Genomic DNA, 17,988 nt, shown 5'->3' on the forward strand with positions numbered 1-17,988 from the left:
GTTTACATGTTTTGTTATATTTATTTGATATTTATTTTTAGTTGGTAACAACAAAATTTTTGGTGAACACCTAGAGGTACAACAGATGTAAGCACACTGTCATCTCACCTGGCTCGCTAATCTCCTCACAACAACATCGCGTGCAAAACACACGGACACAAGAAGCACAGCATACGTCATGCATCTTTTATACATATATCTTGATTCATACTATTGTCATGTTTAATGTATCTTTATTACCATAAGCAATACAATGTCAGCATATCAGTCATACGGACCATAGTCTCAGTCATGCCTTGTATATCAATTTATATGTACGAGTATTTACTCATCTGTCAACAAACACAAATGATTGTGTGGTGACCTCTGTTCTCGTTTGCCTAGTGTTGGACGCTGCATTTCCACCCACAAGAGTTATTGGCCTGTCTCTTTGTTTATCTGAATAAATTAGTAAGTTTGTAGACGCTGTCTTTACTCATGCCTTCACTACATTGGTGACCATGGAGATGACCAACCCAGCCAACCCTGATGCCCACCTCTCCAATGAGGCTATCCCCATCCCACCGCCCCCATACATCTACCTCCATTCACGCCCACAACCCAGAAGCTTGGTTCTTCAGGGCAAAAACAATCTTCCAATCGAAGAAGGTCACCTCCTCAACATGCAAATCAGACACCGTCCTCAAATGCCTGCCGGACGACATCTTTGAACAAGTCAGAGGATGGCTCGCAGACCCTAAAAGCCAAGAAATTCCTCAACTATGTGCGAGCACCCAGAGGAGATGAGCGACCATCACATGTTTACTAACAGTTGCAGCAGCCCATCACACTACCCACCACAGATGGCCAACATGAGCCATCCCTAGACCTTTGTGAGAGAGGTACTCCGCACAAAATTACCCCGCCAAACAGTGGCAGCCATGCCCAATGCCTCCACCATACCAATCAAAGAATTACTGAAATTGGTCGATGCAGGGCACATAGCCCACAAGACGGCGGAGCCCACACAACCACCAACAGCAGCAGCAGCAGCACCATGACGGGGCCCAGCAGTCAACCGACACGGAATCTGACAGCAACCCAGAGGGACCAGCCACCCCCATTCACAAACAAAACTTCCCCAAGCAATTCATCAAAGGGAAGACCAGACAGAAGAAAGATGAACCACTAGAGGGATGTGCTACTTCTACTAGAGATTTGGGTAGAAAGCCTGCAAATGTGGCAAAGGTTGCCTGTTTTAAAAAAACCTGCAAGAGGGTCACACCTGCGACCCATCCAAATGAACATCAGCGGTGAGCAGACTGGTTGCCTCGTAAGAGAAACTATGCCTGCCCACCTCTGTCTTTCTTCCAGGTACAAACGTTGAGGCTCCATGTGCTTCCTCATCAGGGAGGTCAGACACAGAATTCCTCGTCGATACCGGAGCATGCAGATCATTTGTGCCAACCAGTCCAAATGAGCAACTCAACCCCTTTCCACCTACCAACCTCCACATACCCTCTGCCAGCAGAGCACCACTCAAGATGTACAGGAGCCGGGATGTGAACATTTCATTCAATGGGAAAGACTACAGTTGGACCCTCATCACTGTTAGGAGCAGACTTCCTAACAGCACACAACCTGCTAGTGGACTTAGCATCGAAACAGCTGACCCCAAAAACAACTCTGACATCATCTCATCAACAGCCACACAGACGAACCGCCACCACACCATCACCACAGCAGCAGAGGCAACAAATATGCCCCATCGCAGCAGCCACCCCACCACTGAAAATACGACAACTTCTACAAGACTACCAAGAGGTCTTCAAAGATGACCTGCAGCGTGACTTAACCAACAGCAAAACACAGCATTCAGCACCATATAGAAACTGAAGGCCCCCGATCCACTCACGTTTCAGATGTTGAGCCCCCATGAAGCTCGCCTATGCCAACAAGTGTTCAAGGAGATGGAAAACACAGGAATTTGCCAAAAAGCCCCCAGCCCATGGGCATCCCCCTTCACATGGTACCAAAACCCGATGGAACATGGTGCCCATGCAGAGACTACCAGCAACTAAACATCAAAATTAAGCCAGATAGATATCCATTGCTGAACACAGCGGACATAACCAACAAGATGAACGGAGTAAAGATCTTCACCAAAATAGACCTGCTGAAGGGATACTTCCAAGTTCCAGTATCGAAGGGAGATATAGAGAAGACCACGATCATCTCCCCCTTCGGCACTTACACATTCAGCTACAGCTATTTCGGCCTTTGCAATGCAGGGGCAACCTTCCAAAAACTCATGGATGAACAGCATGGCAACTTTCCATTCTGTTTGGTCTATGTCGATATTATCATCATATTTAGCCCCAACCTCAAGCAGCATCTTAAAGACGTCCAAAAAGTACTGCAAATACTCAAAGAAAACAGAAAATAGTAAGGGAAGACAAATGCAAATAGGCAAAGAAAATGGTGGAATTCCTGGAACATCAAGTAAGCTCAGAGCGCATTAAACCCCTTACAAAAAAGAAAAAGCAATCATCGACTTCTCAAAACCAACAACAATTAAACGAATACAAGAATTTTTCAGTACTAATCAACTATTACCATAGATTCATCCCTAACAGCGCTAAAATTATGAGCCCGATATACCAATGCCTATAAAGAAAACAGAAAAAGTTAAATTGGTCAGAAAGTCAAGATAATGCATTTCTTTTTAGCAAAACTAGCGTCAACCTCTGCAACCACATTAATTTTTCCTCTACCCCATACGTCCCTCACGTTGACAACAGATGCAAGTAACACGGCAATGGGTGCCGTACTAGAGCAGGACAGAGATGATGGTCGTTGTCTGCTGGCGTTCTTCAGCAAGAAGCTAAGGACAGTGGAACAGAATGCTCCACTTTTGACAGGGAGCTTCTAACAGTCTACAAAGCTATCCGCCACTTCTGCCACATGCTCAAGGGGCAACAGTTCGTTGTGCAAACAGACCATCAACCCTTGGTGCATACCTTCACAAAGTCAGCAGACACATGGTCAGCATGGTGACAGCAGCACCTGTCAGCAATAGCTGAGCACTCCTGCACCATCAAATACTTGAAGGGTTCAGCAAACACTGTGGCAGGTGCACTTTCAAGAAACTGCATCAACACCATCCAGCTCAGGATAGCCTATCCCGACATAGCAGAAGCACAAAGAGGTGACGCAGACCTATAGCGACTGTGGCAGGACAACCCCGCCCTTACCTGGAGCCACCTGTCAGTCAACAGTGGAGGGAAGACCATCACCTGCGAAACGAGTACTGGACGCCCTCACCCCTACCTTCCAGAAGGCCTCAGAAGAAAAGCCTTCACAATTGCCCACAACCTGTCCCACCCATCGGGCTGGTCAACCACCCAACTCATAGCAGAGCGGTGGGGGGAATGAAAAAGGACATAAAAAACTTAGAGAGCGGAATATGAGAGTTCCACACGACACACCACCAACTTGCCCACATCCACGTCGACATAGTGGGACCCCTACCCCCTCCGAGGGGTACAGATACCTGTTCACCATCAACGACAGAAATACCAGGTGGCCTGAATCAATACTGATATGGCAACAGACGGTGGAAAGCTGCCTGAGAGCCCTCATTTGATGGGTCAGCAGACAAGGAGTCCCGCAGATCATCACAAGCAACAGGGGAGCCAACTTCAAATGACAGTGGACAGCAGGACGACGTGGGTCTCCATCAACCGCCTAAAGCCAGCATGCATCCCAGACACCGGCCTACAACTGTAGGCCTCTCCAAGGGGAGGGAGTTCTGTAGGGTCCCACGTGGACCCCATACACCTTCACCTCACCTGGCTCATTAATCTCCTCACAACAACATCTCTGCGAGCAAAACACTTGGACGCAAGAAACTGCATACGTCATGCATCTTTTATACGTATACCTCGATTCTTATTATTGTCATGTTAAATGTATCTTTATTACCATACGCATTACAATGTAGCATTTCAGCCATATGTACTATAGCTTTTGTCATGCCTTGTATATTAATTCATACGTATATACTCATCTGTCAACAAACAAATGATTGTGTGGTGACCTCTGTTTTCATTCGCCTAGTGTTGGACGCTGCATTTCTGCTCGCAAGAGTTATTGACTTGTCTGTTTGTTTTCCGAATAAATTAGTAAGTTTGTAGACACTGACCCTTACCTCACGCCTTCTCTACAATATCATTCGTAAATGTTTGTTTTCTCAGATTCTTTACTGTTGCCAAAATGTTTTTGCCGTGTTTCCACTAAAATTCGTTGTGAAAAATTAGCAATTTAGAATTTTATTAACTAAATTACACTTGCTTTTGTGATTGAAGTTTCTAAGATATACAGTATCATGCATTGCACAAACACACACACACATATATATATATACGGTATATTTATATTTATATTTATTTATATATACAAATAATCTTTGTAGATAGACATTACTTGATCTAATGTCAGGTCTGTTTATAGTCTGCTTTTTTTTGTTCCTTTTCATTCATTTCTTTTATTCCGTTTCATTCACTCAACGACCCAAAGTTACCGTGGGGACTTCTTAATTTGTTCCTTTTTGTGATTTTTTGTGTGTTATGCACGCTTTGCTCTCTCTCTCTCTCTCTCTCTCTCTCTCTCTCTCTCTCTCTCTCTCGTGATATATACATTAAAATAGAAACTCGCTGGTGTTTATTTAAATCTTGAAAAAGAAGCTAAGAGCGAAGGAGAAAATCTGCGCAAACGCCTGATTTTTATAGTAGTTGGTACCAGAAGAAATTTGTCTGGACCAGTGTTTACCTAAGGGAGAATTGCGTGACAGAAATCCAAGGAATATGACAACGAGGTCTGTTTAATGATGGCATGGAAAAAAGGAGCCTCCAGTTTTAAGTTTCACGTGTTTTCTCAAGGGAGACTCCGGATGGCTTAGTTAGTGGAAAAGAATGGACGGAGGAGGCGAGAAAACCTTACAGGAACGTATGGTGACACTGTTTGCAGAAGTCTGGATTTTTGTTTCTTCAGTTTTCCTTTCGTTTTTAATTTTTATTTGTTGAAACAGATTACATGTTTGTTTACCTTAATTTTGCCTTCTCTTGATTTTGCTTCTTTTATGCAAAATTTTTATGCGAAGATTTCCGTGCTTGTTATTGGTGGTTGTTGTATGGATAATAAGGCTTTAAAGATTAGTTTACGAACTTATGCAAAAATAAATAGATTACATGCTTATTTTACATATACATACAGACATGCATGTATATATATAATATATATATATATATATATATATATATAATTATATACAGTATATATATATGTATATATATATATATATATATATATATATATATATATATATATATATATATATATATATATATATATATATATATATATATATATATATATTTATATATTTATATATTTATATATTTATATATATATATATATATATATATATATATATATATATATATAGAGTTGTAGATATATAAGCGCAAATGCTTGCTCATTTAAGTAAACGTGCAACTGCTTCTTTTATGTATGTGAAAATACTTTTTACTAAATGTTGTCAGGTAATCAGACTACCCTTATTATATTTTAATAAAATCTTTACTGAAACAGTCACATTTGCAGTTATATTTGGTGAAGGCTTCATGTCAAGGCCAGGGATTAATGGTTAATGTTTGTACTGTCTAGAGTGGTTGCAGTTATAAATATAATGCTTCTTTTTCTTCACAGGCGCTGGTTTTGCCGCCTCTGGCCCGATGGCCTTACGAGGCAGGCTGGACCTTCACCACATGGTTCCGTCTTGACCCCATCAACTCAGTCAACATCGAGAGAGAGAAACCCTATCTTTACTGGTAAGTAAGTCTTCCTTCATTTTCTTACTTTTTCACCTTATTTCAATGTACGGTCATATCTTTCTGCGTTTCGTGTAAGTAAGCACAACCCTCTAGCCGTCTGTTTGTTGTCAAAAACCTGGCCTTCTTCTTGAAGGCTGAAGGCCTTGAATAATGTTTAGGTGCACGATGCCGTAATCGAGATGAAATAACGTTTGTAAACAGTCACTCAAAAATGTTTTGCAACATACTTCAAAACTTTTCGAACAGCTTACAATAGCGACATCTGGCGCTGTTTTGGCTACTCAGTCGTACAAGCACAGCACAGACATGACTGGTGCGTCAGAGAAATTACCTCCCGTATCCCTTAAACCGGTTTTTATTTCTTTCTATCATTATTATTTTTATTTCTCTCTCTTCATCATTATTATAATTCATTTATTTTATCTCTCTTCATCATTATTATAATTCTTTATTTAATCATTTATCTCTCTCTCTCTCTCTCTCTCTCTCTCTCTCTCTGCCACTAAGTATCCATTGGGTGTTACCTGATTTTCTCCTATACTTTTCCATTGGGTTATTTATCCATGAAGAAGAAAGTCTCTGAATTTACTCCCATAAGGATTGAATGGATGACTAATTATAGTTTTTTTTTTGACTCTTTTACCCTACCATCATGAGCGAAATTTTTCAAAATGTTTCGTTATTTTTCGTAATACGGATTTTTCACTCACCATTCTTTTTTATATTGTTAACCGTATGATTAATAACCAAAATCGAATAAGAAAAGCACATTTCCTTGTATATATAAAACGAATAAATTATTGTTAGGTGAACGAAAACTTCTGGAACATGTTGCAAAACAAATTTTATGTGTGCATACATTAATATATATATATATATATTATATATATATACAGTATATATATACATATATATACTGTATATATATATATATGTATGTATGTATGTGTATATGTATATATATATATATATATATATATATATATATATATATATATATATATATATATATATATATATATATATATATATATATATATATATATATATATATATATATATATATATATATCCACTGCACTCCTGTTACCCTGGAGAGATGGGGACGAGAAGGTGCACATTTTTAATGATGAGGTTGCCAGTCCCACGCCCATTTCATTAGCCCCAGCAGACTCATGTAACATTTAGGCGGGGTGGACCAACAAGCATAAACTGATAGTGTTACCCACCCCCTCCCCATCACACATACACATATATACGCACACAACAAAAGTGTTGTCCTTTATAGGTGAGACTTGATTTAGTTAATAGTTGATGCTTTCCACGGCGTTCGTTTAGTAAATGTTTTGAAACTTTCTGTCAGCTGTATAAACGTTATATTTCTCTAATTCCTCATTCTTGTTTGATACGTCGACAAAATTCAAAGGAGGAGTTTTGGCTTCATTTCGTTATTTACTAAATCATCGATACGCGCCTTTTATTTGGTATTGTGTAAGTTTTAAGGACGTACCAGTGATTCAAAGGATATATATATATATATATATATATATATATATATATATATATATATATATATATATATATATATATATATATATATATATATATATCTATCTATATCTATATATATATATATATATATATATATATATATATATATATATACTGTATATATATATATATATATTTTTTTTTTTTACTAACCACTGATCTTTACAACAAGCTAAATACAACTAATCAAACACCAGTTTCATTTTTATTGGTTTTTTTACAATATTTTGTTATACATTATATTAATATAAAATATATATTATACAGAGTAAGTTTTGTTCTGCATATAACTACGCTTTCGGTCGTCCGGAGCACCCTAAATGGTACATCTAAAGACTTACTACCTTGTTAACCATGGCACCCCTAGGCTGAGGTTTACTGGCTCTCATTTTCTGCCCTCGAGCTGTAGGTGTCTGGGGTGGGAGAGATGATGGAACATGGGAAAAGTATGATGATAGTGTGGGAGGGGTGCGTGAATAGGATTGTAGGTGAGAGACGTTTGGTGGAATAGGTAGGCAGGTCAGTGATTATGAAGAATGGCATGTGTTCTTAAAGGGTGATGGATGAATGAATGGTTAAGATAATATTGATCGCGGGAGACTGATAATTATTATGAATAAGGAAAATAAATAATTATATGTTCTCTGGTTTGCGTAATTCCTAACAGTATGCTCTTTTTAGAGCCATAAGCCATAGCTGAGTAACAAAAGTCAAACAATCAATCAACAATAATAGAGCATAACAATTTCAGCGTTTTTTTCATCCCGAAAAAAAAATCAGCTGTGGGAGGGTATATAATTTACATTTTCATTGTTAGAGCCTCTGCTGTTGCCTTATAGGGTTATATGGCATGAGAATTTATCTAGAGGGGGGAGAAACGAACTATCATAAGTTGCTTCAAGGTAGTGCCCTAATGGTAGGTGGGGTAGATTGGGTCTGGATGGTACGTAGGGGGCTTGTAAGGCGCTGGCCTTGGCTTGTACACTGGTTCAGGATGGTAGACTGGCTTTGGGGTGGGCTTGTACACTGGCTTGGGTGGATGGTACGGAGCAGGCTTGTATGTTGGTTCAGGATGGTATTCTGGATACTTGGCTTCTCCCTCATAGGTAACTTCGGCTTGGAAGCCGTTGTAGTGGTCGGCGACATAAGTCACAGTCTGAATGCGACCATCGGGAAGAACTACAGAGTAGGATCCCTTCACCGATTTGCCGTCAGAATTCTCAGTGTGACCGAAGTTCGTGCCTGAATAGTGGTCATTCACACCATAGTCAAAGGAGTAGGGTTTTGGCTCCTGAAGTAAAGACAAATGGGAGGGGAAGCATTCTTATTTCTCTATAATTTTAGTAACCTACTTCATGATCAGGTTTGACTCAAGAATGATTGGTTGAGAATTACGAAGTATATATTGCTGTATTTAACATAAACTCTGGTAAACATGACGAGTGTTCACTTCAAAGTTACTACTTGGTATTCCATTTTATTATCAGTTTTTGTTAAACAAATTTTAAGACTTACCTCATTGTACTCAGGCTCTGGGTGATAAGGTTTAGGTTTGTAAGGTTCTGGTTTGTAAACTGGTTCCGGTTTGTAAACTGGTTCCGGTTTGTAAATGGGTTCAGGTTTGTAAATGGGTTCAGGTTTGTAAACTGGTTCGGGTTTGTAAATGGGTTCAGGTTTGTAAATGGGTTCAGGGTCGTACACTGGCTCAGGTTCATACACAGGTTCAGGTTTGTAAACAGGTTTTGGCTTATAAACAGGCTTTGGTTTGTAGATGGGCTCTGGGTGGTAGATTGGCTTGGGACCGTAGATAGACTTTGGAACGTAAACTGGAGGGTGGTGGTAAGGCGCTGGAGTATATCTTGGGCGGTAGGGGTCAGATGGTTTGGCAGATACCAGGGTGGCGACTAAGGCCACAATAGCTGCAGTTACCTTTGAAAAACGGGCAATACTTTTAAATGACAAAAAAAAAAAAAAAGGAATATTGCAGAATACATAATATTCGAAGTGTAGCTTAATTTATGGCGTGATATGATAAGAAATAAATCGTTCTTATTGCCTGATATTTCAAAGATTTAGTTTATAGTCTATATTATTTTGTGAGTTCCTTATAAAATATCATAGATTGTGGTAGCACAACACAGAAAGTAGGTTACGAATGGTTAGTACGTTGTCGAGAGAAAAAGGAACTCTTGTCTCGTGTTTTGTCAATGACATTGACTCTATGAAAGCGTAGTCTTTACAAGAAATTATTTAAAGCGTTCACATCCAGTATTAGAAAATTATCCTCTCTATTAAGTTGTTGCCCAAAAATATTTAACGGTTTGATTTGTAGCAGGTATAAAAATTCTGAAAGTATATCTTATATGTCTTTGAGAACTACTGTCTAACAAGGTGTAAAATATATTCAAAATAATGTATAATGTAAAAAGAAAAAGAATAATTCACATTCAGATGGTATCAGTGAGTTGTTGTATCATATTTATACTCTATCTATGTCGTCCTAAGAGATATTATTATACTTTAGTGGGATGAATCTTCTGAAAATGATAATAAACCGTTTGAGCTCGAGGATATTTCTTTTCTGGCAAGACTCATCCTCTGAGCATCTCGGATCTCGTATGAAGAGACGACGTCTTATTTTCCCTATTTTCCCAGAAGGAAGTCGAGCGCCATGGATGAAAGTGTAAGAAATCGTTCTTCCGAGGCGTGGTGGTTATAATAGTCGGGGCTTGGGAATGAAAGGAGAGAGATGGGTGGGGCCTGGATGACGTTAGAGGATGGGAGTAAAGTGGCCTGGTGGTTAACGGGGGTTATCTGTAGGTAGATGGGAATGAATAACTGTGGGTGAAGTAGGTGAGGGTCATTCAGAGGTACTGGATACGACTTTTTGATGTAGGGGGGTAATTATGGACTGAAGAGTCGAAGGTGTGCTTGGTTGGAGGTAGGAATGTATACGCATGGTGGTTGCTGGGCGTTGGTGGATGGGTGACGTCATCACACAAATCAACCAGGTCAGCGTTACGAAACTGACTTATTGTTTTTGAGATGGCTCATGAGGGGAGAGGAAGAGATCGATTATTTTCTAGTAGGTTTTTAGGTCTGCGGAAGTTGCGTTATCATCGGTATAAGTCGTGGAGAACTAATTGTTGAAATTTCTGAAATAAAATTTCTTCATATTTATATATATATATATATATATATATATATATATATATATATATATATATATATATATATATATATATATATATATGTGTGTGTGTGTGTGTGTGTGTGTGTGTATAGTGTTTATGTGTGTGTGTGTATGTGTATAGTGTTTATGTGTGTGTGTGTATGTGTGTAATTTGATGCGTGACTGTCAGTTTGTAAGGTACGTTTGGATGAGGAAATAGTTTCAAATGGATTGGAGGAAAAAGTGTTCCGTTGTATATGGATGCAGAGGACAGAGGCAACTGGAAGAATTATAGGGGCATAACACTGTTTAATATACCAAGAGAGGTGTTTGTAGGATTTCGATTAAGAAAGTGATATAGATGACCGAAGAACTGAAGAACTGATGATTAGGGAAGCTTGGTGTGCGTTGAAACAAGGAAGGCATTGTGTAGGTCAGGAGTTATTTTTTATGAAACATTTACATGAGAGTTCTGAAAGTATAGGAAGAAATCAGTAGGTAGCATATATGGACCTAGAAAAGGCATATGATAGAATCATTAAAAAAGGAATTCAGAGGATTCCGAGAATGTAAAGTTTAAAAGGTAAGTTCTCGAATGATTAAAAGTTTTTACGATTTAAGTGAAATGTTTGTTGGAATTTGTTATCAGGAGAGTGAATTGTGGGATCCAGCAGTGGACCTAAACTTAACAAGGGCTTGTTATATCACCGTGGCTGTTCATAGAAGAACAGTAGATGTTGGTGCAAAGTTGTGGAATAAGGAAATGAGTCTTAAATGGAGTTTGGGTTGGTTCATGTTTGCAGATGATGCAGGGATAATGAAGAGAGACTGCGGAAACTAATAAAAAAGTATCAAGGTGTTTTCAGGATCAGAGAGTTGAAAGTCATTATGAGTTAAGGAGGTAAACGTAAACCTTGAAGATGGTGCTGTGAATGTTGATATGGATGTGAAGAATGTAAGAATTTAATTCCAGTGGATATCTGGGAGTAAATATAAATGAAAAAAAAGTTGTGTCGCAGGATAGGTAGAAGAAAGGTACCGGGAAGCGAGCAGAAGGTTTGGAGAATTAAATGGTCTGAGAGCCAAGTTGGGTCTGTATGAAGAGATTATTGAGCCAACTCTCCAATATGGAAGTTTAGCTTGAAATCTGAATGCAAATTAAAGAAAAAGTCAAAGCTGTTGAGATGAACTGTTTGCCTAGCATATGCGGCGTGAGAAGAATTGATAGAGTGAGAAATGTGGAGATAGACAGAAGTGGTAAAGGTTATCATAGGTAAAAGCACGGATGAAAGTATTTTCAGGAGGCTCGGCCTTGCGAAAAGAATCGAAGACAATAGATTGGTGAAAAGAGTGAATAATTCGGAATTTTGGGGCGGAAAATGACGAGGAAGACCTAAGAAGGGTTGTATAAATGGTGTGGAAGTGGTATTGAAAGGGAAGGTCCGTAATATCTAGGAAGCACGAGAGCGTGTGCAACATGGGGTTGAGGGTATATATATATATATATATATATATATATATATATATATATATATATATATATATATATATATATATATATATATTATATATATATATATATATATATATATATATATATATATATATATATATATATATATATATATGTGTGTGTGTTTTGTGTGTGTGTGTGTGTATACTGAGAGAGAGAGAGAGAGAGAGAGAGAGAGAGCAGGTGCAAACATGATCCCCACAGGAGCAATGTGCCATGTACAGTTTGCTGTTACACGGAGACTCCTCCCCTGCCTGAGGGGTTAACTTTCCCACGTTTCTTGTCATACAACCGTGTGATAATTATTCGGTTTCCTCTTCATTATACGTATTAACTGAATAATGGTCCAGGGTCAAGGAAAGAGTACTTGAGAGAACGAGTAAGAGCAAGGTTATTAAGGTTGTCGTTGAATTTGCTCAACTCTTAACTCAAGGAACTCAGTGCTGCGCATAGTATTTAAACGGTAACTTAGTGAAGTGTCATATTTTATGTTAAGAGCAGTGCAAATGTTTGGAGACAAACAGGGCTCATTAAAGCTGATATGCAAAATTTTCATTGTACAGTTTGATTATGTAAAGAAATTATATAGATGAGAAGTTGTAGCACTGTCTTACGGCTATTTTGCCGAGTGGATTTTACTCTCTCTCTCTCTCTCTCTCTCTCTCTCTCTCTCTCTCTCTCTCTCTCTCTCTCTCTCTCTCTCTCTCTCAGGCCTGGATACACCGTCAGGTGAAGTTAGAAATTTGCCTCCTAGAAAGGTGAACGTTGATAGTTTCCAGGAAGTATTTTACCTGTTCATCTGTTTAGTTATTTGCACAGGTGTCAGTGTTTGCGGTCATTACTAACCGGCCTTTCAGCGAACATCTCTCTCAAGTTCTCCCCCACCCCCCTACTAATCCTTCCCTCCTGTCCTCCCACCCGTCATAACAAAACTTTCCTCTTCATTCACTCAGTGACTACTTTCTCTTTCTTTTAGACTGTGCTCTCTCTCTCTCTCTCTCTCTCTCTCTCTCTCTCTCTCTCTCTCTCTCTCTCTCTCTCTCTCTCTGGTGTGTCCTTAGATGTATTACTGCTGTGTAATATATAATACTCAAGGGTTTTAGTAGTGGTAACGTAAGTAGAAGACAAGAAATAAAAAAAAAAACAAGAGAGAAAGGAAAGTTAAATGTAAAAGACATGACTTGGTGCAATAAAGAGGACAAAGCCCTCGGGTACAAAGGCTTCTTGATAGCAGAGTTTGGACAAGAGAAGGGATTCAAAGTTATTCCTGGAGAAGCATTATGGGGACGTAAGATACGGACTGTTGGAGTCCTTTTCTAGAGCGTATCGCGTTAATGAGGGTTTTTCTTTCAAAATAAGTTTGACTGCATTTTGTGGATATATATAGCTACTTGTGATTCAGATGAATTCCTAGTATTTTTGCTACTGTTGAATCGGCCTTGCATATTCAAAATTAAAAACTTAATAGCGTTCTTTACGGAGAGAGAGAGAGAGAGAGAGAGAGAGAGAGAGAGAGAGAGAGAGAGAGAGAGAGAGAGAGAGAGAGAAACTTGCGTGCATGCTTTTACGGACTCCTCGGGAGAAATTCGAGATATCTAAGAGGAGCGGTGGGCGGTGTAGAGCAGAAAATTGAGTTGGGCTTCCTTTTCAATCTTATTTTCTTAGAGTATTGGAAAAACACTGTCATCCAGACGGAAGCTGGAAGGAGGGAGGAAGACGTAAGGTCTTGTAATAGACTTGCGGTATGGAAGAAAAGATTTATTGAGTTTCGGTTGAGATAAAAGGATGTGAATGTCCACTCCCAAATCTGGTTAATGTATCTGGTTGTCAGGACTGTGGGCTTTTAGAGATGGTTGGCTATTTCGTGGGAGCAATAGGGCCAGGGAGAGGCACAAAGAGGAAGGGAGAAGTTTCCTACACCGATGGTCAAAGCAAACCGGAAAGCAAGTCTTTTCAAGTGGATGTAGAGATAATGGAATACGAGGTAAATTGAACGTAATAGATAATTCATAATATGATAATTCATGGATATTTTTTTGTGTGGAAAATTAAATCTTTCTAGCTGAAGGAACTGTGGTGAAAAGGTCGTGTTGTGTCGGTGTCCATTCATGAAATATACTGTTGATGCTTATGAGGGTGAGTATGTGCGAAGCAAAACTGTATGTAAACTAAGTATGTGTTAATAGCTGCGATGTTCATCGGGTTATTGTGACATTATGAGTCGTTTTTATTAAGGAAAGACGTACATTTAATTTCACATAGACATTGCCAAATGATAAGTAGAATTCTGAAGTAATACTGAAACTACAAGAACTGAGAACGCAGAGGGAAACGAGAGGGATAATAGAATATAGGAGAAGAAAAAGGTGGTTAAAAATTGGGCCATTGATTGAGTTAGTGACGGAATATTTGATGAGCGAGCGGCCTCCCTAGTGGGGATTTTCGGACACTTTTTAAAGGAGACACACATCTAACTTTGTCTGTTTGGCTGATTTATGCGTAAGTCGTTTTATAGGGGATACTGAACGTTGAAGGAATTGGAAGAAAAAGAATTCATGCAAGATGGGTAAGAGAGGACGATTTTGTAAAGTTTGTTAGCTTATCTGAAGTCACTTGAAGGTTAATAAATAAGCATTTGGTGTTGCAACATTGTAGGCTATAAAGCGGGTAGAGACATAGAACAGTTATGCGAGAATGACCTCAGGTAGGTGTGTATGAAGACGACTAGATTATTCGGGGATTAGTCATTGGTTATAGATGAGAAAATGCTTTAAGAAGCATTAATTTGAATGTTGCTGAATGCTAAAGAATTTTGAGTAGTGATAGTCATTTTGTTTGATTAGGTAAGCGGACCACAGCCACGCGCCTTTCCTCAAAAATTTGTCAATAAGTCCCAGTTGTGCAGTAATACTGTGGCATGGAATATTCTGTATGAATTTTGTAAAAATATTGAAATCATGGGGTTATACTTTACGTAAAGAATTAATATTAACTTTTCTTATAAAACAAATATTGAAAACCATTTCTTTAGATCGAAATAGATGACCATATATCATTATTAATGTCCTTACTGAACATCATATCATTTACATCGTGAAATTGTGAAGTGTGCTTTAAAGTCCTCACGTGGATTTGTTTTCTCTAAGATAAAAAGTCTGACGTCAAGTATTCGATTTCTTTTCTTGGCTCAAGCCATATATATGAGTAAGAATTTGGGACGTAATGGTTATAGGAATGGTCGTTTCCTCTGCCAGATTTCATTTTCTGGAATTCTGACTTTAAACGTGAAAGATGTTTCCTCTCTTCTAGACTCAAAGTTATTGCACGCTGGCCATTTCTGCAGAAAGGCATCTGTCCTTACGCGCACTTATATCAGTGTGTATGTATCTATGTATGTATGTAAGTATGTATGTATGTAGGTACGTAAAATGAGTACCCTCTTAACTAATTGAAGCTTAGCATTCAGTCCTCATTATAAAGAAACGAGAGAGAGAGAGAGAGAGAGAGAGAGAGAGAGAGAGAGAGAGAGAGAGAGAGAGAGAGAGAGAGTCCTTCTTGGCCGAGAGGAATACTATGGTCTGTAGGAAGTTAAAGTTGCATGGCCCGCGGGAACTAACTTGGGCTCACACTTATGCCTCACCAGTATTCCTTGGTCTCACCAGAATTATGTTTCACTTAATGTCTGTTGCATTAATAGAGGGATTTTTAACCTATAGTTGGCAGCGTCAGAAAGTTAGATATATAATTTGCATATCTTGAAAAACTGTAGATTTTTTTTTTTACGTTGCTTTTACCCAATTCAAGACACCATTATAACTTTAGAAGTTATGCCTAATTTTTTTCATTAACGCGTGTTGCGTGTGGTTTGGATGAAAGAACCCGGTACTGCAAAATAGCTGTGGTGTAATTTTATTGTTGAGAAAAATGAGTGATAGAGAATTTGTAAAGAATAAGGAAGCAATTTACTTATAAAGATTTGAGAAATGTTGGTCTGAGTCCAAGATGTGTGATTAACAGGAGAAAATGCTTTTCTCCTAGATTTTATAATGTTTTACAGTATTGGCGTAGGTTTTCAAGAGCAATTTTTGGGGGGGTCATCTGATGTGAGCGCGTATGCTGGAGAGAGTGAGAGAGAGAGAGATTAATTATACTGTTCTTTCCATGCTTTCAGGAATTTGCGTCTGCTTCTTTAAATGAAAGAATTCAAAATGATTCTTCTTCGGGCCATTTTGATTTTTGAAGGTCATTGCAAATTAGGAAGGGAATACACAGAGAATGATTTAAATCTGAAGAAGTAAGTCCACTCTTGAAAGACCACCACCGCCACCGAAATGGACCACCACCGAGAGTCACTTGAATAGAATTTAAGCTGCATTACCAGCATCCGGTGGACCACTTAAGAAGCTCATTTAGAAGCTTTTGGTTTTACGAGCCTTGCTCTGGCAAAAAATGGACCACTTCTGGCTATCAAATTAAACTAATGAAATTACATTCTAAGGTTAATTCTAACGTTAAGAGTTGTTTGATAAAACAGACAGACTTAGGTTTAGCAAAGCCTTCATTGTGTGGTGATTAATTAAAGGAAATTACAATACCTGCACCAAGAGTGAAGGACAATAGACTTGAAGACTAGAGATAGAAAATGATGTCTTCTGTCAACTTAGGTTGGAGAGCTGCTCAACAAGACAAGAAACGAAACATTATATCTGGATGTGATTATTTGTTTTTCACAAGTGGTTGTTAAAGAAAATTATAAAATGAATTATGGAAAATGTGGGATGTACAAGTTTCCTAGATTAACGGAGTTGGATGGAAAACAGTATGTGAAAATTGATAGGTCATTATCCCTTAAGCAGGAAAATCTGTAACAATGTCTTTAGCACAAGAAAGTGAACTGTGATATTAATGAAAAATACTCATGACAACTTGAAATGCTCACAGCACTGAAAATCGCTCCTTAATGAACGGGGTGATCAAATTAACACATGATTTCTTTCATCACTAGGTCGTCGAATATGGCTTGTTTATCAGTCATCCATGCGTGAGCAAGTACGTGTACCGTGCAGTAATGGTGTAGGTTTTAGTGATGTTGATCCAAGAAACTTGTTTTGTGTTTTGCTATTGGTGGAGACGACCGAGCAACCAGCTAAGGCTGAAGACTAGTAGTAGTAGTAGTACCTTGAGGGGTGCCATGGAGGTGTACGACGGGTGGATGGGAGGGCCACGCAGAAGGCACTGATGTCCACGTTTCTGAGCGCAGTCCCTTATATATGCTCTCACTCTCTCTCAGTGTCAGTGCTCCTCCTCCTCCTCCTCCTCCACCTACCTCACCCTAATCAGACCTTGATTGCCCCTCCCCTCTCTACTTAACGCCCCTCCCTCTTGCCCCAAAGTTCCCATTGTTTCGTGCCCCTCCCATGTTATTCATCTTTTGACCTCGTAGTTATTGCTTTTTAATTTTTTTTTCTAGTTTTAATCTGCTTCCACGCAGTCGGTCGTTAGTCTTGATAAGGAACATGTGACATTGAATTGCAAAGATCATTTTTCTTTGGGTTTCAGCCGGTTTTGACCTGAGGGTCTTTAGGGAAGTCACTGACGAGGTTAAATATCTTAGTGACAGGTGTGATTATGTATACGCAAAATGATACATGTTCAATTTTACTTCCAAGTTCACGAATACAATTTTTGTTGTTGTTGTTGATTGTTGAAACTACCTTTTTTGATTGTGGTCAAAATGGTCTTTGTCTATTGTGATATGTTGAAAATATATTAAAACCATACATAGTATTTTACGACGAGCCCCATATATAAATGCAAAGCAAGGCACATTTTGTGAAGCAAATTTCAGTTTTTCGCCATAACTGTTACCATTCATTTCA

The 17,988-nt window shown here is 38.7% G+C and overlaps 2 protein-coding genes across 2 annotated transcripts in view; one reads left to right on the top strand and one right to left on the bottom strand.

Moving 5' to 3' along the window:
- The window catches only part of LOC136850207 (uncharacterized), a 357,433-nt gene extending 351,485 nt beyond the window's left edge, over positions 1–5,948 (top strand). Inside the window, exon 7 of the mRNA XM_067123844.1 lies at positions 5,749–5,948. Within this exon, the coding sequence (XP_066979945.1) occupies positions 5,749–5,874 (126 nt within the window). The 3' untranslated portion in view covers positions 5,875–5,948. The remainder of the gene's footprint in view (positions 1–5,748) is intronic.
- A 1,690-nt stretch (positions 5,949–7,638) lies between these two features.
- On the bottom strand, positions 7,639–17,542 carry LOC136850208 (uncharacterized). The gene is made up of 3 exons (XM_067123845.1): positions 17,288–17,542; positions 8,940–9,353; positions 7,639–8,715 (listed from the first exon to the last, which is right to left on the bottom strand). Exons 1-3 carry the CDS (start codon positions 17,300–17,302, stop codon positions 8,335–8,337), a joined length of 810 nt encoding a protein of 269 aa, XP_066979946.1. The 5' UTR covers positions 17,303–17,542; the 3' UTR covers positions 7,639–8,334.
- Positions 17,543–17,988: the final 446 nt, after the last annotated feature.

This window comes from Macrobrachium rosenbergii, chromosome 21, assembly GCF_040412425.1.
Source record: "Macrobrachium rosenbergii isolate ZJJX-2024 chromosome 21, ASM4041242v1, whole genome shotgun sequence".
Taxonomy (NCBI): Eukaryota; Metazoa; Arthropoda; class Malacostraca; order Decapoda; family Palaemonidae; genus Macrobrachium; species Macrobrachium rosenbergii.